The sequence below is a fragment of the Orycteropus afer genome, unplaced genomic scaffold, assembly GCF_000298275.1.
Source record: "Orycteropus afer afer isolate SDZICR_OR568_19922 unplaced genomic scaffold, OryAfe1.0 scaffold00029, whole genome shotgun sequence".
Classification (NCBI taxonomy): Eukaryota; Metazoa; Chordata; class Mammalia; order Tubulidentata; family Orycteropodidae; genus Orycteropus; species Orycteropus afer.
In genome coordinates this window covers 9,614,083-9,636,246 of record NW_006921616.1, presented here as the reverse complement: position 1 = coordinate 9,636,246, position 22,164 = coordinate 9,614,083, and the positions used below count along the sequence as shown (strand labels likewise).

The 22,164-nt window shown below is 46.5% G+C and overlaps 1 protein-coding gene across 1 annotated transcript in view; it reads right to left on the bottom strand.

Annotated features, from left to right (window-relative positions):
* CCBE1 (collagen and calcium binding EGF domains 1) overlaps window positions 1–15,823 on the bottom strand; it is a 325,019-nt gene extending 309,196 nt beyond the window's left edge. The window contains exons 1-2 of the mRNA XM_007935545.2: window positions 15,690–15,823; window positions 15,146–15,226 (exon numbers count right to left, since the gene is read on the bottom strand). Coding sequence (XP_007933736.1) covers window positions 15,146–15,226; window positions 15,690–15,823 — 215 coding nt within the window. The remainder of the gene's footprint in view (window positions 1–15,145; window positions 15,227–15,689) is intronic.
* Between the last annotated feature and the right edge of the window lie 6,341 nt (window positions 15,824–22,164).

The window sequence follows — 22,164 nt, the reverse complement described above, 5'->3', positions numbered from 1 at the left end:
CCTTTTCTTGCACTAAAATAAGGCTATATAAAAATCATATGAACCTGTTCTGACTCAGCTACAAATTCCACTTAAAGATTTAAAGACACAGTTAGGAATGGATTTCCTCATAACTCTGGGCCTGCCTGTAGTTAGATCCACTATCAACACCCATGAAAGCAGCAGTCATGAAATCAGATGACATGTGTCATTGGTCAAATCTGTTACAAAAGGCTACTTTAATGGGTTAAAAAGCAAAGATTTCACTTTAAGGACTAAGTTGCACCTAATCCAAGCCATGGTATTTTCAGTCGCTCCATATGTACGCAGAAGTTGGACAGTGAATAAGGAAGACTGAAGAAGAATTGATGCCTTTGAATTACGGTGTTGGTGAAAAATACTGGATATACCATGGAGTGCCAGAAGAACAAACAAAACTGTCTTGGAAGAAGTACAGCCAGAATGCTCCTTTCAGGCAAGGATGGCAAGACTTCGCCTCACGTATTTTGGACACGTCATCAGGAGGGACCTCTCTCTGGAGAAGGACAGCAAGCTTGGTAAAGTAGAGCATCAGCGAACAAGAAGAAAACCCTCAAAGAGATGGATTGACACAGTGGCTGCAAGGACAGGCTCAAACATGGCAATGACTGTTACAATGTTAAGCAGGTTTCAGCGTAGCTTCCAGACTACAACCAAGTAGGGAAGAAAGCTAGCATTGTATATCCAAAAGTCAGTCAATGAAAACCATCGGGCCACAGTGCCCCAACCCACAAGCTATCAAGGGGATAACACAGGACTCCCAGGGTTTCCTTCCACTGAGTACAGGATTGCCATGAGTGGGCGTCACCTCCACAGCAACCAACAAGGACCTTTCAATGACCCCAGTGCCTGGCTCTCACCTCCAGAACCCCTGATGTGCCTGGTCTTGAGTGCAGTCTGGGCTTTCTGGTCACTTTAACACCTTCACCAGTGATTCCAACATGCAGTCAAGTTTGAGAGTCACTGTCTATGACTTTATACCCCAAAACCAAACTCACTGCCATCAAATTGATTCCAACTCATAGGAAGCCTATTGGGTTTCTGAGGCTGTAAATCTGTATGGAAGCAGATTGCCTCATCTTTCTTCTGCAGAGCAGCTAGTGGGTTTGAACTACCAACCCTTTGGTTAACAGTCAAATGCCTTAATCATTACACCACCAGAGCTCTTTTCATGCCCTTAAAAATACTAAGTAAATAATAGCAAAATGAGAAAAAGATCTGAAATTACATAGTGATTAGAAAGCTATCAAAATCTAATGTCACGGGAAATGCATGGAATCTTGTTAAAATGCAGAATTGGAGGGAGTAGGTCTGGAGTTGGGCTGACCATTGGCATTTCGAGCAATGCTGCCTCCCTGTGAGCCCTCAGAATAGAGTCCTGCTGCTGTCATCCAGCACCATCCTGAACGGAGAGCTTCCACAGAAGGCAAAGTCACAAAGAACACTATTCATTATGCCCTTTACATGAAATCAACCCTTTCTCTTCTTAAGTGATTTGGCTGAGGGACGTTCATTTCATTGAGTAGCTCAGCTCACCATGATGGGCAATGATGCTCATGGAGCTCACAGTGCTGGGTTCTGTTGTTGTTTTAGGTTTTGTTGTGGTTTTTGTTTTGGGGAGGGGTGGTTCTTGTGTCTGCTATTGATGATTGTCCGATGCATATGTTCACACGTCACTCCCAGTGGAAGGGGTGTCCCTATTTCAGCAATCTTCCCTCGCATGCTAAATTCTTCTTAATTGGCTATTGGTAGGAAAGCAAGACAACCTCATTTGTCAGACCTATAAGAAGAGCTAGTTGAGAAGAACATGAGCTGCGCAGTCTGCCTGGCTTAGAACCGAGCTCTGCCATGTACCTGGCCCCTCTAACTGACAACAGGTATAGAGACCAGAAGAGGGTCTGACACATTAAGCACTCAAAAGTCAGGCATGAATGAGGAGGAAAGTACATGGAACTTTTGATATCTATTTTTGGGTACTCAAAACATTTTGTGATACTGATTTTCTTTGTGAGATTGGTTAATTAGGTCTCTTTTCCCATCTCCTCCACTCTCCCTTCCCTCTCCCCTCTGATTTCTGAAGATACAGTCTGGGCACAAGACAACCAAAACAATAACAACAACAAACCCACTGCTGTTGAGTCGATTCCAACTCATAGCAGCCCTATAGAACAGAGAACTGCCCCATAGAGCTTGCAAGGCTGTCATCTTCATGGATGGAGACTGCCTTGTCTCTCTCTTGCTCTCTCTCACATAGTAGAGCAGCTGTGGGTTTGAACCACTGACCTTTCAGTTAGCAGTCGAGCACTTTAACCATTACACCAGCAGGGCACCTGGATACAAGGCAGAAGCTTTAAACAGTTGTTTGTAAATCTATCAGCCTTTAGAGGCTTAGACAGCCTTTATGCTAATCTCAGTTAAGGCAGAATAAATTCAAATGGCTATGTGGCCATTTGAATGGCTATATGGTCAGAGCTCCCATATGACCTTAAATTGACATCTTTTTTTTTTCACCTAACTTCATCTCCATAGGATCCTCTCTATATCTTATCCAATTTTTGTATCTGTATTTTCCTCTCTGCTACAGTCCACAGCATTTCCTTATCATCATAATATGATAAAATCCAATCCTTGTCCCTTCTCCCCCAAAATACCATTATCAGATTTTTCTTTTCTCTCCCAGAGGATTTCTTTTCAACAGCTCTCTTTCCTTCTCCACCACTTGTTCCGCACACCCAGGCTCATCTTCTGAAACCATCACTCCAACAGTCTCAGCTAGTTTTATGAAACAAAACAACTGCATTGTTAGAAGGCAGTTCAGAGCTGAAAGTCAACCGATTAATTATTGATCTAGTGTGGACAGTGTGACTGGGTAAGTGGCATACTACTACTTTTTAAGCAGGTATGGAAAATAGAACCTTGCTATGGTGATTTGGACTACCTTCATTGAAAACGGTGTTTTGAATCATGGGAGAAAGAAGGGCTGCTTATGCACAGGGAGACAGCTCAGGGGGCAGGAGTCCATGGAGGGATGGACACAAGGAAGAGGTAACTATGGGGAGGAAGTGGGAAGGGAGCTGTTGCATTGTGGTAAACTGTGGTCAATGACATGAGACAAAGTATATGTGAACTGCTGTATGGAAAGTGAATTTGCTCTGTAAATCTTCACCCAAATCACAATAAAAAAAAAAAAAAGAAAGAAACGTATTTTGTTCTAAATGTGTGGTCCTCAAATAAACTTATATTATCACTTAATGTTTTGAATGTAAAAGTTTTCCACTGTAGGAATGGTGTTCAGTTAACAAAACCTGTGATAACCGACACACAAGTCAAGAACTAAGGAAGGATGGCATTAAGGTACAGCCAAGAGAACCCAAGGATCACTCAACTGACCCAGAAAGGCTTGTCTGAGAACATGTAGTAAAGCCACAGTAAATAGTGCTTAACTATCTGCAATAAAATCAGCTTCTTAAAAACACTCCGACATTGTTATTACTGGGACCATATTTTACTCAAAATTGTATCAAGAGAATTTCATCACCTTACCATTTATTTTTTGAACACTGCTAACCAGAAGGTTGGCAATTCAAACCCACCAACCACTTCTTGGAAGGAAGATTAGGCAATCTACTTCCGTAGTGACACTGCCTTAGAAACCCAAGGAAGGGTTGCTATGAGTCGGAGACTACTTGACAGCCCATAACAACAACAACACGTTTTATTTGCTGCATAACATTTTGTGACATGAACAAACTCCCACTGGTGTGATTACTCCCTTACTGATAAACACATGGGTTGCCTCTAATTATTTACAATAATAAATAATGTGTTGACTATTAAAAAAATAACATTTAGAATATAATTTTTGAGCTGATGACTGATTGAGTTCCAGCTCAACAATAGCTCTGATTGATCCCAGGAGATCAGGAAACCAACTCACTACCAAAGCTGCTCAGGCCAGGGGATTCAGACACAATGACATAAATAAGGTGATACGAAGGCAAATGACCCAAAAAAGAAAGCACTAAATGATTCTGAATCCCAAAGTCATCTCCTGAGGTCTGAGACACATGGTCGAGGTTACATAGAGATAGAAAAGCCCAGTTGCCTAGTCTTTGTGTTAATATGGCTCTATGAGTCAACAGGAGTTCTGGTGGCACAGTGGTTAAGGCACTGGGCTGCTAACCAAACGTTGGTGGTTTGAACCCACCAGGCGCTCTGTGGGAGAAATATGAGGCAGTCTGCTTCTGTAAAGAGTTACAGCCTTGGAAACCTGATGGGGGAGTTCTACTCTTTCCTGTAGGGTTCCTATGAGTTGGAATCGACTCAATGGCAGTGGGTTTGGTTTCTTTTATAGGAGTCAGCAATTTTCTGTAAGGGGCCAGATAGTAAGTATCTGATGCTTTGGGGATCAAGTAAGGTCTCTGTTGCATATTTCTTTTTGTTTTATTATTTTTTAATATACAACTCTTTAAAAAGGTAAAACGTTTCTTAGATCACCAATAGCACAAAACAAGCTACAGGCCCTGGTTTGGCAATTCTTGTTCTATACCAAGCTCCCAAAGCCAGGCACTGGCTGGCACAGAGGACCCTCCTGTCACCCACCCATTCTTCATACACAGGGTCTCCCATGGAGTAGCCAGCATGCTGACAGCCACCCCTGTAATCCCCCAAGGACTAAGGCTGGTGGCTTATTGGTAGAATTCTCACCTACCATGCCGGAGACCCAGCCTCGATTCCCAGCCAACATACATCACCCACAGCCACCACCCATCTGTCAGTAGAGGCTTGTGTGTTGCTGTGATGCTGCATTAGGTTTCAGTGGAGCTTCCAGACTAAGATGCATTAGAACAAAAGGCCTGTGATGCACTTCAGAAAATTGGCCAATGAAAACCCTAGGAGTCACAATGGTCTGATCTGCAACACATCCTGGAGCTGGCGCAGACCAGGAAGCATGTCATCCTGTTATGCATGGGGTTAGCCATGTGTGAAGACCAACAACAAGGCTGAGAGCCTTCACCCCAGCCGGGACAAACCAAGAACACTGCACAGGGTTCTTACGCAGAACTGCCAAGAGGCTGTGGTCCACATTTTGGAAATCATGATGGGAAGAGGATCCAGTTAATTCATGCCCTACCACAAGGAACAAGAAGGCAATGGACAGTTCATCCCAGCTCTCTCTCACATGTTCTCAGCCCACATGGATCCCACCCTGATTCCGGAAAAGGATGCATTCCTTTACTCAAGGGGGATTACACAGGCAGACATCATAACAGCACATCGCCCCCTATGGGTGCTTCACGATGGAAACAGCAATGGTCCAGAGGGTTCAGATACACTTAACATGATAGATCTATAATGGGTTATAGGGGAATCAAGGGATGTTGGAGGGCCATGCCTTCTTATAACGCATGGCTTAGAACCACTGTTGGAAAATGAGGCTGGCCAAGGTGAGATGAGCTGGGCCAGGGGTAACTGTCTCCAATAGGGACAGTTCTGAGGCTGGCATCCTCACACATCACAGTAAGAGGCTTAGCTTAGTCTTTGGAATGCTCTCACAATCCCATAATTTTTAGGTGCAAGAGCCCTGTGGTACATGATGAATGCTAGCTAGTACCTCTGCAGAAAATCTTTTGGTGACCACCATCTCTGTCCCTGTTCAGTGTGGGGTTTCTTTTGCTGAAAGGACCCAGCTGGACCACAGGAAATTTCAAGATCTTAGCCCCCAAAGTGGGACATTAATCAGATGTGCCAAAATAACGATGTTTACAAGTCCCAAAGGAATTATTTTTGGCTCAAAACTCCTCTACTAGAAGATAATTGAATGAAAATCCATAAACCCCACGTGGGGCCGAGGTTTTGTTTTCTCCTGCTTTATTCACAAATGTATTTTAAGTGCCTAGAACTGTGCTTGGCACAGAGTAAGCGGTCAACGGATAGTCATTGAATAAATGGCTGAATGCAAATGATTGGCAAAACTTTGAAATTGGTAAATGGCTTTATGGAAAAGGAAGGAGCCAGTTTGGCAGAAGCAGAGCTGCAGATGTTATCACTGTCTGCTTCTTTATCCCCCACATAAAGCAATAAATGAACACAGAACGGAGATCTTTGTTCTCCAGATACTCAGCAATGCCCCCATTGCAGGCAGACCCTCTAACTCACAAAAGCAGCTTGGGTCCTGCTGAGAAGGAGGGTCACAGGTTTGGGGAAGCGGAAGGGCAGTGACATGGAAACTACTGATTGAAATGCAAGCTTTCTCCTGAGAAAATAGAGTAAGCAGATAAAGAAAGAGCGCATTTGCTTCTTCCACGGGCACCCACGCCAACTCCATTCAGAAAAGATGAAGCGACCACGTGAACTGTAGGAAGACAGGCAGCAACAACTTCACAGACAATAAAAATGGTAACTGGATGGTCCCAAAGGACACCAGTGAGAGTGTGGCCTTTGGTGCACACTCAATTGTTAGCTGTTTCCAATCACTACACATTGTTTCCTGAGAGTAAGTGAAAAGTGATACAGACCTTGCCTAGCCCAGCATTCCACCTTCCCTGCCTCCTCAAATACCCGCTCCTCATCTTAAAAAGCAAGAGGACAGAGGTCTTTCTTCTGAGGTGCCTCTGGGGACAAATAACTCAATTAAAAAATAAGCAAATGATTTGTGTAGACATTTCTCCAAAGAAGACATACAAGCGGGCAACAAGCACATGAAAAGATGATCCATACAACAGGCCATCCTCGACTTACCATAGGGTTGCTTTCCAACAACTTCAGTATAAGATGATTCCAGTGTCAGTCAGTTCTGACATAAGTCGAATACCTCATTTTATTTTAGCTTTCATTATTATTGCCCTTTATCATCAGTATGTTTATAGATCTGATCTTTGAACATCTGTGAGTGAACACCAGTAAATTTACACCAGTAAATGAGGTGCTACAACACTTTATGTATATTACTAATACTACTAACGTAAGACATTCCCAAGAGTAAGGGCGGTTCATCCTAACTCGGACCCGTCACAAGTTGGGAACTACCTGTGAAACAATACCCACTGGTGGTGGTGGTAGTTTCTGACTCTGATTCATGGCAACCTCACGCATAACAGAGGGAAACATTGTTATCAAACATTATTTTGTTAAAAGAAATTGCTGTTAGTCAATTCTAACACATGGTGATCCCATGTGTTACAGAGTAGAATTGCTCCATGGGGTTTTCTTGCAGTAATACAAAGCCCACTGCCACCGAGTCAACTCCAACTCATAGCAACCCCCACTGGGTTTCCAAAGCTGTAAATCTTCACAGAAGCAGACTGCCTCATCTTTATTCTGCAGAGCAGCTTGTGGGTTCAAACCACCGACCTTTTGGTTAGCAGCCAATTTGCCTGAACCACTACACCAGAGCTCCTTGTAATAAACAATAAAAGCCAAACCATACTCACTGTCATCGAGTCAATTCTGGCTCATAGTGACCCCCACTGGGTTTCTTGGGCTGTAATTCTTTACAGAAATAGACTGCTTCATCTTTCCTCTGCAGAGCAGCTGGTGGGTTCGAACCACCAGCCTTTTGGTTACCAGCCAAATGTTTTAACCACCACACTACCAGAGCTCCTTGTAATATATTATAAACCAAACTCACTGCCATCAAGTCGATTCAACTCATTGCGACCCCTCCTTGGATTTCCGAGGCAGTATCTCTATAGAAGTAGATTGCCCAGTCTTCCTTCCAAGGAGTGGCTGGTGGGTTTGAACGTCCAGCCTAGCGACCCCTCCTTGGGTTTCCGAGGCGGTACCTCCACGGAAGTAGATTGCCCAGGCTTCCTTCCGAGGGTGGGTTTGAACCGTCAGCCTTCTGATTAGCAGTCAAATGCCTTAGGCATTATGCCACCAGAGCTCCTAAATATATTATAGTGCCTACAAACGGGGAACGGGGAAGGAGCCTCAGTGGCACAATGGTTAAGCACTTAGCTGCTAATTGAAGGGATGGTGATTCAAATCCACACTGCCACTCCAAGGGTGAAAGACCTAGCAATAGGCTCCCATGATGATTAATTAGTCTAGAAAACCTTATGTGGCAGTTCTACGCTATCATACAGGTTGAAAATCAACTCAGCAGCACCTAACAACAGCAGCAAACAAACAGGGAAAGTTAAAGAACGGAAGTTCTTTTGATTATCCCTGATGCCCTGATAAATGAAAGGAATAATGGGGGGAGGCAAGGGAGGAAGAGAGAGACGGGGGATGGGGGAGGACTCCTTTAGAACTGTGATCCCCCACTTCAAAGCCAGCGCCTGCACTGTCATTTCCCATGGGCAGACATGCACAGGCCTTCTTCAGGTGTTATTTGCAGCAGCTAGTTCCTGGAGCCATCAGGCTGCCAGAACCCAGCACCTGTAACGTAGTAGCAATTCAAGGGAAACAAGTCTAGCTGGGAACCAATGAAAAAACTGGCAGCAGCTTGCAGAGGTACAGTTAATCTCCAGTTTTTACCACAGCCTTCCAGTCTCACAGCTACAAAAGGACACATACTTGGAGAGCAACAGAAGTTCTGGAAGGCCTGACAGATTTAAGGCAAAGCTCCTCATCCTTGGCTTTGGCACTCATATTTGCAGTCAGTCCATCATTCACCAGTATGTATGGGCACCCGCCCCATCACAGCACTCAGGCAGCCTCTGAGGACACAGTTGTGAATGAGGGGACAGTGGTCCATGTCCTCAGCAGTCTGTCAGTTGGGCCTGGAGAGGCCACAGGTAGGAGAACAGGAGGCTGCCTTCAGCATGATGGGGATGCGATGCAGGCTGCTGTTAGGTGCAGTTGGGTCCATTCCGACTCACAGTGACTCCATGCACAACAGAACAGAACTCCGCCCTGTCCTGCACCGTCCTCACGACCATTGCTGTGCTTGAGCCCATCGTCGCAGCCACTGCGTCATCCATCTCACTGAGAATCCTCCCTTTCTTGCTGACGAAGCTTATCTTTCTCAGGGATTGGTCCCTCTTGAGAACATGACCAAAGTATGAGAGACGAAGTCTGGACACTGTTTCTAAGGGGCATTCTGACTGTACTTCTTCCAAGACAGATTTGTTAGTTCTTCTGGCAGTCCGTGGCATATTCCATTTTCTTCCCCAAAACCATAATTCACATGCATCAATTCTTCCTTACTCATCCAGCTTTCCCATGTAAATGAGCCTATTCAAAAAGATGATGGCTCAGTGTCAAGCGCACCTTTGTCTTCAAAGTGACGTCTTTGCTTTTTAACACTTTAAAGAGGTCTTTTGCAACAGCTTTGCCTGATGCAATACATTGTTCTATTTCTTGAGTGCTGCTTCTGTGGGCACTGTTTGTGGATCCACGTGAAATGAAATCCTTATCAACTTCAATCTTTTCTCCATTTATCATGATAATGCTTACAGGTCCAGTTGTGAGGATTTTTGTTTTCTTTATGTTGCATGTAATCCACGTAGACAGTAGCACAAAACCGGCCACCCACCCACCCCTACTCTGTTCCTTACAACATTCCTGCCACTTCCTTAATGTTGAGGTATGGAAGGCTGTTGTAAGGATACAATTGCTTTCAGAAGGGGGCCCCCGTGCCCTGAGTTACCCACAGAGCTGCCCCACACACTGAGCTACGCTGGGCACAGGCTGACAGGGGAGCGGCAGAGGGGTCAGGAGCCAGAGCTGGGCTGAGAAGATGAGGAGGAGCTGGTCTGCAGTCTCATCTCTGCCAGTAACACCCTTCGTGACCCTGAGGAAGGGCAAACCTCTCTGGGGCCCTGTAATGGAGTGTCTTCAAGTCACCTGGGCTGTGTCTTCCAGCAGATCTTCAGGCTACATCAGGAGAGCCCCCTGGTTAGTGAGGAGGAGGCAGAAAGCAAAGCTCTCTAAGTTTCCCAAGGCAAATTTTCAGTCTGATGGCACTGCTCCAATCCAATGACTTTCTTGCTCTCCAACTTCCAAGTAGACACATTTACAGAAATACCACATTAATGTCCACATTCTCACAGGATTTGGCAACACAGGTGCATTATCTCAAAGAAACGTGTGATGATTTGCATCCCGTGTCACCATCTCCCATGGGAACAGGAGCCACGGTAAGCAAGGGTACTGCCTAATAAGATACCACTGACTAGACATACAAGGATAAGGGCATGGTCGGGGGACGGGCAGGCAGGACAGCGATAGCACTGAGTGTGTTCTCAGACTCAGTCTTGTCTTTTGCCGAAAATCAGAGCAAATGCAATTTAGAAAAACACCTAACACACCCTAAGTTAAAGAACTGCCTTGAAGAACAAGGTTAAGTCTTCTCTCTCCCATAAAGCCATCCCCATCTGCTTCTAAACTCTTCCTTATCATAGACAGTATGACTCCATGACTTTGAACTCAATCATATACAACTGTGTATTGCTTACATTTTCAAAGGCCTTGATCTAAAATTAAGTCAGTAATGTATCTAAGACCAAGGGCTATATTGGATCTTCTATACAGAAATACTCTCTACAACTATTAAGTTCCTAACAGATATTCAGTAAATCTGTAATTGATTAATGGATCAAAGAAATTAATCAGGATGTTTGTTGGCCATGGCCTAACCCAATAAAAACTATTTTATTTTATTCTTTATAAAACAAGAATATTCCTTGATCCTTATTTAATAAAAAGCCTTTAACATGCCATTTTGTTGATATAAAACCCAATAACAGAAAGGTAAAATAAACACAAACCTTTTGATTGTGGTGAATACAGACATAACAAAAATATACGCCAACTCAACCATTTCTAATGTACAATTAAGTCACATTGATTACATCCTTCAAGTTGTAACTACAAACCTTTTGTTCAAATGACATGGTTTGGGAAAGAAGAAAACTCAACTTATAGGAAGAACATTAATAGCCACAAGAGGGGTAATGCCATGCTAACTTTTTATGCTTCATTTGGCTGTAATTAACTTGCAGTCCAGATAAACCACACACCAACTCTGATACCTTAACTCCTGCTAGTACAGTATATGCTCTATGTCAGATTAAAGGTGGAGCAAACATGTATTCTCCAAGCTCTGTGAACTGCCCTTGGCATTCATTCAACAAGGGTTTATTAAACTTTGGGTACTCAGCACGATGTATTCAGGTAGAGAGTCTGCCAAGATGTAGTCCATCTATGTCCCTGTGATTCAGAGGAACGTGTGTGAAAGATTTTTTTATATATAATACAGTCAGTTGTCTACAAGAGAACTTAAAGGAAATGCCAATCCAGAAAGACCACTGTGGTGGGGTATACCTGGTGTTTTCTATGTAACTGTGTCTTTTGAGTTTATAACCAACTGAATTTATAGTCTTCTTCCTTACTTAGATGACAAGGTCTGGAAAATCCACTTTCATCTATAGATATCTCTGGAATGATGAAGGGCCCAGGCTTTAAAGTCAGAGGAACCCGGGTTTCAATCTTGGCTCATTTGCCTGACCTACTAGCTTTGCAACCTTGGGCAAGTTACTTAATTCTTCTGAGTTTCAGTTCCCTTCTCTGTAAAACTGAGATAATACACACCCCCCACATGGAAATGGCTCCAAGGATCACAAATAATGTTTGTAAACTGCACAGAGGAGTGCTGAATACATAGCCAGCCCTCAACTTGTCATTATTATTTAGTATACAATACAAAAGGCTAAAAGTAAAAACCAACCTAAAATCAAACTGACTGCCATTGAGTCAATTCCAACTCTTAACAAGCCCCATTGGGTTTCCAAGGCTGTAAATCTTTACGGAAGCAGACTGCCTCAACTCTCTTCTGTGGAGCAGCTTGTGGGTTTGAACTACAGAACTTTCAGTTAGCAGCCAAATGCCTTAACCACAACCCTACCAGAGTTCCTTAAAACTAGAAAGGTGCTGCTTAAATGAAACCAAGAAAAATACAAGTGCAAAAAGGTGGTGTTGGGGGATGAGGGGCACAGGACAAAGAATACAAGTCCATCTTCGCTTTCGCAAATCCCTTAGGTCTCCGTGTACTTTTGGCTACAGTGATATACTAGATTTGTTTCTCACATCTAGCAACTCCTCTCAGTATTTCATCCTGGGTTTCAATCTTGGCTCATTTGCTTGACTTATTAGCTTTGCAACCTTGGGCAAGTTACTTAATTCCTCTGAGTTTCATAAAACGCTTTTCAACGAGTCAAAGCAACTTCCAGAAGTCTTCCACTTGTGCTGAAAACTGTCCCCAAAGATAGAGAGTAGGCTCTCCCAAGTCAGGTGCATTCCTCCTACACAGCCCACCTTCTTCCTTACAGCTTACTGAAGGGTGACCCTTGCTAAAGGGGCTGGTTTCCCTGAAGGCTGGTGCTTTGTCTAGCTTCAGGTTGGTAATGCAGAGGAGCTAACTATTCACTCATCTGTGAATGGCCTCCACTCTCCTCTGAAGATCCGTCCAAATGGGTTTGCACCATGCCCCAGGGGTCAGGACACTGGTCTCTACACCATGCTTCTCAAGCTTTAATGCACATCTGTTCAAAGGCAGAATCTGATTTAGGAGGTCTGGGAGGGCCCTGAGGTTCTACCAAGTTCCCACTGATGCCCGGGCTGCCGGTCTCTAGACCACACTTTGAGTAGCAAGAGTCAGGGTCATTTGTAAATTCACAAACCAAGGGACACACATGATTCCTCCATTCTTGGGGTTCAAAAGCAAACATGGAGGCAGCAACTGACAACTGATGATGTCTTCAAGAAATCAGTAACAAAGAAGCAGCACACATGGAGCTCTTGACTTCTGTAAAGGAGTAACTTAAATCTAAAAGCAAAAACACAGAACTTTTAATATGCACAAGGACCATCAGCACTTTGTCCAGTTGAAAATAATCCTCTCCCATTTCTTCCATTCCCAAAATCAAAATTCTTTGCTCCTTCCCTTGATATAAAACATCCTTTTTTTGCTACATCCAATAGGTTGTCTCTCTGGGTAGCTGTTAATGTGTAGAAAACACACACCAAGACACTGCTATTGTCACTTGCTGAGATTCTTGGTATAAAAGAAACAACACACTGCTTTAAACAATATGGAAAAGATGTCAGTAACACAGCATAACAAATGAAATCAGCTTAGAACAATAATCTGGCAGCCAGGGTCTCTGAAAATCAGACATGCATTGGGTAACTGTCACGGATTTATGTGGAGTCTGACTGACCTTCAGGGACTGCACAAAGAAGCAAACTATATCAGGGGCGTGTTCCATGTTAAATTAGAGGCTTTATACTGCGGTGATTGGAGAACAATGCATCCTAAGAAATACTGTGGTCAAGAGGATAGAACACAAGGCTGAACCAGGCAAGCAATCCTGGTCGTTTTACCAACTGGGTGACCTTGGCTACTCAATTAACCTCTTAAAGTCTTTACCTGCCAGTTCAACACACTCCCTTCTCCTCTGTTGTTGTTAGCTGTCATCGAGTTGGGCCCCAACTCATGGCAACCCCATGTGTTACAGAGCAGAACAGCCCCTTTGGGTTTCCTTGGCTGTAATCTTCACCGGAGATTGCCATGTCTTTCTTCTGCAGCACCACTGGATGGGTTAGAGCTATAAGCCTTTCAGGTAGCAGCTGATGGCGAAGCACCCAGGCTCCCCGACTAACCTCCTGTATCTGCTGAGTATTCACCTCTCCTGTGCCCACAGACAGCAGCCCTTCCCACACCCAAGCAATAACTGTTGATTCACATAAGGGATCACAGCCTTTCCTTCCCTTTGCCAACAGACTCAGAAGCATGGTTACATAATATCACTGTGGGCATCATCAGACCTTGAAAGTACTCAGCCCCAGAACCCTTACATCTGAAGCTTTGGGTACAGGAAACAGTTACACACAGCTGGTTCTGATTGGTTCATGTACCACAACATTGTTAAGAGTGAAAGTTAACTTTCTGTTCAAGTACACTATATGGGGCTGCTTTGTTAGCTTGTAGTAGCCAATAGTAGCCAATATTTACTCTGACACCCTAAGATTCTCAGAGACCTCTGTCTCACAGAGATTTGTATGTGTGTGATCCCAGGACCTTGCTTGCGCGCACACACACACACACACACACACAAACCTGTGCCATTGAGTCAACTCCAACTCATGGCAACCCTATAGGGCAGAGTAGAAATGCCCCACAGGTTTTCCAAGGCTGTCAATCTTTACACAAGCAGATTGCCACATCTTCCTTTCATGGAGCAGCTGGTGGGTTCAAACCACCAACCTTTTGGTTAGCAGCTCAGTGCTACAGTGCTTTAACCACTGTACCACCAGTGCTCCTGTACTTTACACAGTCCCTTTAAACAGCAGACAGCTAATAAATATTTATGGACACATGTCTCTTCTACCTAGTGAAAGCACTACAACAGAAGCCAGAACTCAATGGTTAAAAAAATAAAAGAAAGAAAGAAGCCCCTCTCACCGCCGGAAGGCTGCGAGTCCAGAACACTGATTCTCTTCTGCTGCACAAGACCCAGCCGGGCAGCCGTTTTCAAGCCCCGACGTCCGAGCCCGTCCCGGCTTATTTCTCACAAGGGCCCAGGTGACTGGAGTAAGTGGCTTAAGGATCACATTTTCAGAAAGAGTGTTCCCCGCCCAGTGCCTCAACAATCGTGACGTTTTGTGTTTTCCTTCGACGCAACGGATCACCTACCCACTGAGGACGTGAGAGTGATACGCTCCGTCCCAGCACGAGAAGGTCAAGAGAGAGCCAAGTGCCAAGTATTTCCTTTTTGTTGACTCCGTATTTTCTAAACAGAACGCAAATCAAAAAGCACCCATTCATCTTCGCTATGCCCCGCCGTTCACGTCCACAGTCCAATTCACTTTTCTTCAAACACTCTCAACCTCTTTCCTTTCCTTCCTCTCCTCCCCGCCCGGCTCCACCGCGCAAGCTTTCGGGGGCGCGGAAAGCACTCCCAGGGGCTCAGAACACACACTCTGGGCGCACACACCCGTTGTTCGCTCCTCTGGCCCAGAAAGGACATACTCAGGTTCGCACCGAAGAGAATGCGCTCGGCGTCTCCCAGGACAAACTCAGCCCTCCGTCCGCGTGCGCGTCTCCAAACCCACCCTTCCCGGCGCCGCGTCCCGTCCAGCCACCGTGCGCCCGGTGGCCTCGGGGCCCCCCGAGTCTTACCTGAAACACGTGGTGAGCTCGCCCGAAGGCTTCAGACACGGGTATTTGGTCGTCGCTATTTTGTTTTCGGAGCAAATTTCTCTACGAAAAAGTTGGAGAGAACATTTGGTTTATTCCAAGTCGGCGAGCTGCGGGCAGCCTGCGCGTTGGGGACCCTTGACGGCTGGTGGCACGTCTGAGGACCCGACTGGGGGCAGGGGCCGGCCAGGAGAGGGTCGCAGAGCGAGCTCAGCTCGGGAGAAAGGACGGGCTGCAGGCGCAGGGCTCGCGCGCTGTGACCGCCGGCGGGGCGCTGAGGACAGCGGGTGGGGGTCTCGCTGCGTCCGGGACCGCGAATGGGGACGCCCAGGCCGGGGCGCGGAGGCTGTCACCCGGGAGCAGAGCTCAATGCCGGCCAGGACAGACGCGGACCCTGTGGGGGCCCGGGGAGCGCGGGGCGTGAGTGGAGGAGGGAACCGCCCGCACCCCGCGAGCCGGGCGCGCACCAGCGCAGGCTCGGGGAGCGCGCGGCGCGGGCTAACCGCCCGGGGCTGGCAGCGCCTACCTGTCGCCGTCCCCGGGCTCCTCTCGGTAGCTCCACGTGTGTCCCAGCGCCAGGAGCAACAGCAAGGGCCCCAGGCTCCTGCCCAGCTGCGCGCTGGCCGCTCCTCTCCGGCTCGGAGGAGGCGGCGGCACCATCGGGGACGCTCGCGGCGGCTCCCGGCGCCGAGCTTTCCCCCAGCCTTGCGCCCGGCTCTCCGCGCCGCCTTCCCGCTCCGGCAGGGGGCGCCCGCGGACAGGGGCGTTTGCGCCACCTGCGCGGGGCGCTGGGGCTCTGGGCGTCTTGGGGGCTCGGGCTAGGACTTGGGGTGCTGGGTGCAAACTCCGCAGAGGGGCAGGTAACGGGGTGCCCGAGGTGCTGGACCGGCGCGGAGGGCCCCGGGGTCCAGGTCGCCTGGCTCGGGATGGTCCCGGCGGGTTGACAGCCTGACTTGACTGGGCTCTGGGCTGCGCCCTCCTCTCCAGCCTCTTCCTCCGCTGGGAAAGCGGGCGGCGGTTTGCATCTTGCACAAGGGTCGCCCGACCAGGGGGAGGAGGAGAAGGAGGAGCCGATCCTCACCCAGAAGCCGGGAGGGGGAGAAGAGGGTTAATGAGGTTTCTTCCTGTAGTAGGGTGATTTCTAATGGCCAGGGCAGTCAGCGCCTGCCTGCCCCCCTCAAGGATTACACTGTGCTTTTCCGCTACCCTGGGTTGGTTTTTTTTTTTTTTTTATTTTTGTTTTCTTTTTTTCTCTTAGTAGAATAAGGGAGGAAGGCGGAGTTGTCAAGCTACAGCGAGTCTCCACAAACGCCTTTTCAAACGTGAAATAGCACCATTAGAGTGTAGTCTGTCTTCATTAAAATGCCTTAGATGAAAGCCCTCCGGCCCTTTCATTTGTTAATAAACTCTGCCGCTAGTTTCTTCATAACTTGACTTCGGAAAAAGCTCACACTGCATCTTTCTTGGGGTTTTAAATCCTCTTACCCTGAACGGCTTTAAGTCTTTTCCATGCCCTGCACAACACCGTTGGGAGCTGGAAGCTGCTCGCAGATCAGCCAGCCGTTCATCACGGGTCCAGCTACTGCTGGTTTATGCTGCCGAACTTCTGGTAACAGGGCAACCCTGGGGGAGAGGAGTGTTTATCAGCTCCTTTAGTGGAGACTTTCGTTATAATTCTTATGTCTGCATCTTAACATTTAGTTGCACGGGCGTCTTAACGTTTCTGTGCCTGATCATGGGAAACTTGGGACATAAACGTGGACCGCAGAGCCAAGCAAGTAGTGGTGGCTCTGAAATAAGTTGAAAGAGCAAAAGGTTTTAATGAGCAAATTGTAACATGCTAGCAGGTCTGCAGTGCACAGGCCGATAAGGTGACAAAGTAACGTGTGCATGAGTTACTGATGTCAGGTTGGTTAGGTAAGCAGGCATTTTGATTAATAAATTAATAAATTACTCTGGTTAACAGAATCACCACACATAGTATATACATATTGACATTCTTAATAGCAACACCAGCACTCCTCCATAGAATGTTTTATTCTATGCCAGCAGCTTCATGGTTTTATTGGAGTCTCACAAGAACCCTACGAGAGAGACATGGCAGGGATTGTTATCCTATTTAGGAAGTAGAGTCATGTCTTGAAACTGGATGTCCCATTGCTTAAGTCAGTCAGGTGGTTTGTTCTACAAAACTGACATCGTCCTAGAAAACCACAAAGCAGACTCAATATTAAAATACGACACTGCACAGCACAAGTTACTTTCCACTTGATAATTCAGAAGAAATGGTAGTATTTTATAGAACTTGAAAGTGGTCCTCATGGGGTCAGAAAAGAGCTGCATTCACACTCAGGCTGTGTGACCTTGAGAAAGTTACTTAACCTTTCTGAAACCCAGTCTTCCCATCTATGAAACGAGGAGTGCTTCCTCATTGATTTTTATGAGTATGCAGTGAGGCGATGCATGTAAGGCATTCTGCACAGTGCCTGGCATGTATTGAGTGCTCAGTAGACACTTAAAAAGACCAAAGCCACTGCTGTTGAGTTAGTCCCGACTCATAGCGACCCCTCCTTGGGGTTTCCAAGGTGGTATCACACTCTGGTGGTGTAGTGCCTAAGGCACTTGACTGCCAACCAGAAGGCTAGCGGTTCAAACCCACCAGCCACTCCTTGGAAGGAAGGTTGGGCAATCTACTCCCGTAGTGATACCACCTTGGAAACCCCAGGAGGGGTCACTGTGAGTCAAGTCCAAGTCGACAGCAGTGTGTTTGGTTTTTTGGTTTTTGTATCGCTGTGGAAGTAGATTGCACAACCTTTCTTCCAAGGAGTATTTAAACATAAATTAGCATATTGCACCAACTATTATGTTCTAATTTTCTAGCTTTTGCTTTCTAAACCAAACCTCACTGTCACTGAGTTGATTCTGACTCATAGCAACCCTGTAGGACAGAGTAGAACTGCCTCTTGGGTTTCCAAGGCCGTAAACCTTTACTGAAGCAGGCTTCCTCATTTTCCTGTGGACCCGCTGGTAGGTTTGAATTGTCAACGTTTGCTTTAGCAGCCCAACGCTTTATGTCACCACAGACAGTTGTTTGGACTTCTGAAGAGACACCTCTGGAAGCTTGTGAAAAATAAACCCATCCTGGAGTTTATTAAATTGTATCACTTTAGGGCAATATCTAGGTGCCACAGTGGTGGCTTAGTGGTTAAAGGGTTCATCTACTAACCAGAATGTCAGTGGTTCAAATCTACCAGTCTATTTCCATAAAGGTTGCAGCCTTGGGAACCCTACATAGTTCTACTCTGCCCTACAGGGTCGCTATGAGTCGGAATCAATTCAACAGCTGTAGGATTGGTTTTGATTTAGTGCAATACCTGCCAGAAGTGTTCAATCTCCGCGTTGGAGGTAAGAGGCCATCTGCAAGGTTCCATGTTGATTTGCCTACCATCATTCTAGTTTAATAACTTGCTATCTTTTTTTCTCATCTCTGTTTGTTTGCTTTCTGTGCTGTGCATCGTGGATGTTAGTTCTTCTCCAAATAATAGAGAATGGGGTAGAGTGATCACTGAATAAGCCAGTGTGGGCACGTGTGGCCAAGTGGCTGTTTAGGGAAAGTAATTCTGGCTGAAAATGATAAAAGCAAAACCATATCCATTGCATGCAGCTGTGTGGCAGGAGATCGGTGTGCGAGCCAACTTTGTCTCCTTACTTTTATCTCGTCTGCACGCTAAGCACACATGAGAAGGAGGCGTGAAGGAGGTGGTTCTCCCGAGCCAGTAGCCCAGGTTCGCCTGGGAGGGAATCCGGCGGCTGGGTGCTCCGAGCATTCCTGGGCAAGAGCAGCTGGAGCCAAGAGCTTTGGAAACCTTTGCCTGGAGGCCTGGGATTGAAACTCCCGTCAGCTCCTGACCAAGGCCCATTTTGTGTGGGGTTGAGGGCCCGGGCCAGTAGAAGGACCTGCGTCTGGCCATGTATGGAGACCAACCCTGCAAAGCCAAACACTCCTGCAAAACACCAAGCCTGCGTTTGCTCAGGCTGCAGCCTGTGTGGGAGATGTCAGGGTGGAGACTGAGTGGGGCCAGAACCTCCAGGACCTCAGGTTTTCTCTCCTGGACCCTTACGCCTCCTGCCACCACCCACAGCCCCCTGGCCTGCCTGCATCAACCTGCCCTTCCCCATCACCTGTGAAACACTGAGAGGTGAAGACTCACCCATCCTTAGTCATAGGCTTGTTACAAAATGAAGGGCAGGCCCCGGCTGCTTCTTGGGGAGAGGCTCTGTGTGGTTCCTTCTTCCCAGCAAACCGCTCTCTGCAGCAGTTTCCATGTAGCCCTGGCAGCTGCCCTGAGGGAAACCAGAGCGCTGCACAGTCACCGCGTCCCGGGAACACGGGCTAAGCAAGGGTTAGCAGTGCAGACCAGGTGTTGTAAAGGCCCTACTGGGTGCAGCCTAGGGATGCTGGTGGTGGAGGGTCAGACTTACTGGCTGGAGCCCTTGTATCCCTTTAGTACAATACCTGCCACACACGTGTCCAGTCCCTGGGGTTGCTCTAGGGTCCCTCCTACAGAAACAGCTAGTTGAGACCCTAGGAGCTGGGGACTTCCTTTGACCAAACCCTGTACTTCTGGGTGGAGAAGTGGGTTCTCACACCATTCTCCTCTGCATGTTCTGTGACAGAGGGAGACTGCAGGACGTGCACCTGCGATGGCCCATCTCTTGCAGCCTCCGTGAGCATGAACAAGGAAGGGAGAGGAGCCGGTGTAGAGGAGTGACAGCCGGCCCACTCTGCAGTCTCCTCCAGGAGACGGCATTTGACTTCTCTCAGGATTTCTGAGCTGACTCCTCTGAGTACCAGCCATTCTCATACCAAAAACTTCTCTGCTTTTTTTTTTTGTAAAGCTGACCTCGTTTCTATCCTTTAACTCCATATGGTGATAGATCTTACTTAACATTTTTGAGAACTGGGAAATACTCAGCTCAGCAATATGACATCAGACTAATCTGACAGGTTAAAAGAATGCTGACTTTAAAAGTTTTCTGATCTGAGCCAAGAGGTCTTCAATGGCGGAATGACTGTAACTCAGTCACCCTGTCCCAGCAGGGCATGGGCACTTACTATAATTCAAATGTGGTTCTGCCTCTGGATACAAAGATGCCCTTACTACCTTAAAACAATAATAATAATAATAAAGAAAATGGACTTAAAGAAACAGCGCAGGGAAGTGGGAAACCTACCCAGGTTTGATATTCTGCTCTGCCATTTAATACTTCTATGGCCTTAACCAAGTTGCTTAATGTTTTTGAAACTCAGTTTATCCACAAACAAGAGAGGAGTGACAATAACCTGCTATGAGGTTACTGAGAAGAATGAGATATGCAACGGCCCTGTCATGGTTAATGTGCTCAGGTACTGACTGAGAGGCTGGACGTTTGCACCCACTCAGAGGCCCCTGAAAGGCCTGGTGATCCGCTTCTAGAAATCAACCCTTGCAAACCGTGTGGAGCACAGGTCTACTCTGACATGCTTGGGGTCACATGAGCTGGAACTGACTCAACAGCAACCGGTTTTCAATGGGATTTTGTTTTCTTCAATAGTTTGTATGCAACTGTGCTGAACCATCCACCCAGGCTCATTTAATTTACTGTCAATAAGAGATACTTTATGAAATAAATGACTAAGGATGGAGACACCCTGTCACAGAACAGACTTCACTAAGTAGCAGAATTGACATTAGTATCGTTAGCACTGTGTTTTAATTAGATGTTAGAGCGTGACTAAGGTTCTGGGTAGGTCAAAGCCAGTAACAGTTGCTAGAAATCAGAGTGGACGTACTTAAAATAAGTAGGAATAGCTATGCGCCTGCATACTGTGTCTGACGTTTATGTATTTTTATATCAAAACATGGTCTCAGTGTACTTGAGGAGCTGGCGAGCGAAAGCCCAGCTGGGACAAATTCTAGCATGGTGAGAATCCTCTCTTCCAGCCCCTCCACGGTGAGGGGGTGAAGTTTTCTGTTGAGCTCTTCCAATGGGGTCAAGACTGGAATGTTCGCAGCAGTAAAGAGGCCCTGGCCAGGGAGCCAGAGTACCGCAGTAGGATCGCTCTGTTTAAAGAAAACGTGACAGTCTGTATTTCCTAGCGCTCAGGCTGAAGGTTGCTAGGTTCTAACAGAACAGGGGAGACATTTCTTCACCCACACAGAGCCCTGTTCTTGATAGAAAACCAAGAAAGCTACATTCCTGCAAGTTTTTTTTTAAAAAAATCCCTTTAGTTTTTGTTATTATTGTTGAGAATACACACAGCAGAAGACACATTAATTTTAAAATTTTTACAAGTATTGTGTAGTTCAGGAGCTCTCGTAGCATAGTGCCTAAGGCACTTGACTGCTAAACAGAAGGCTGGCGGTTCAAATCCACCAGCCACTCCTCGGAAGGAAGGTTGGGCAATCTACTTCTGTAGTGATACCACCTCAGAAACCCATGGAGGGGTCGCTATGAGTCGGAATCAATTCAACAGCTGTAGGATTGGTTTTGATTTAGTGCAATACCTGCCAGAAGTGTTCAATCTCCGCGTTGGAGGTAAGAGGCCATCTGCAAGGTTCCATGTTGATTTGCCTACCATCATTCTAGTTTAATAACTTGCTATCTTTTTTTCTCATCTCTGTTTGTTTGCTTTCTGTGCTGTGCATCGTGGATGTTAGTTCTTCTCCAAATAATAGAGAATGGGGTAGAGTGATCACTGAATAAGCCAGTGTGGGCACGTGTGGCCAAGTGGCTGTTTAGGGAAAGTAATTCTGGCTGAAAATGATAAAAGCAAAACCATATCCATTGCATGCAGCTGTGTGGCAGGAGATCGGTGTGCGAGCCAACTTTGTCTCCTTACTTTTATCTCGTCTGCACGCTAAGCACACATGAGAAGGAGGCGTGAAGGAGGTGGTTCTCCCGAGCCAGTAGCCCAGGTTCGCCTGGGAGGGAATCCGGCGGCTGGGTGCTCAGAGCAT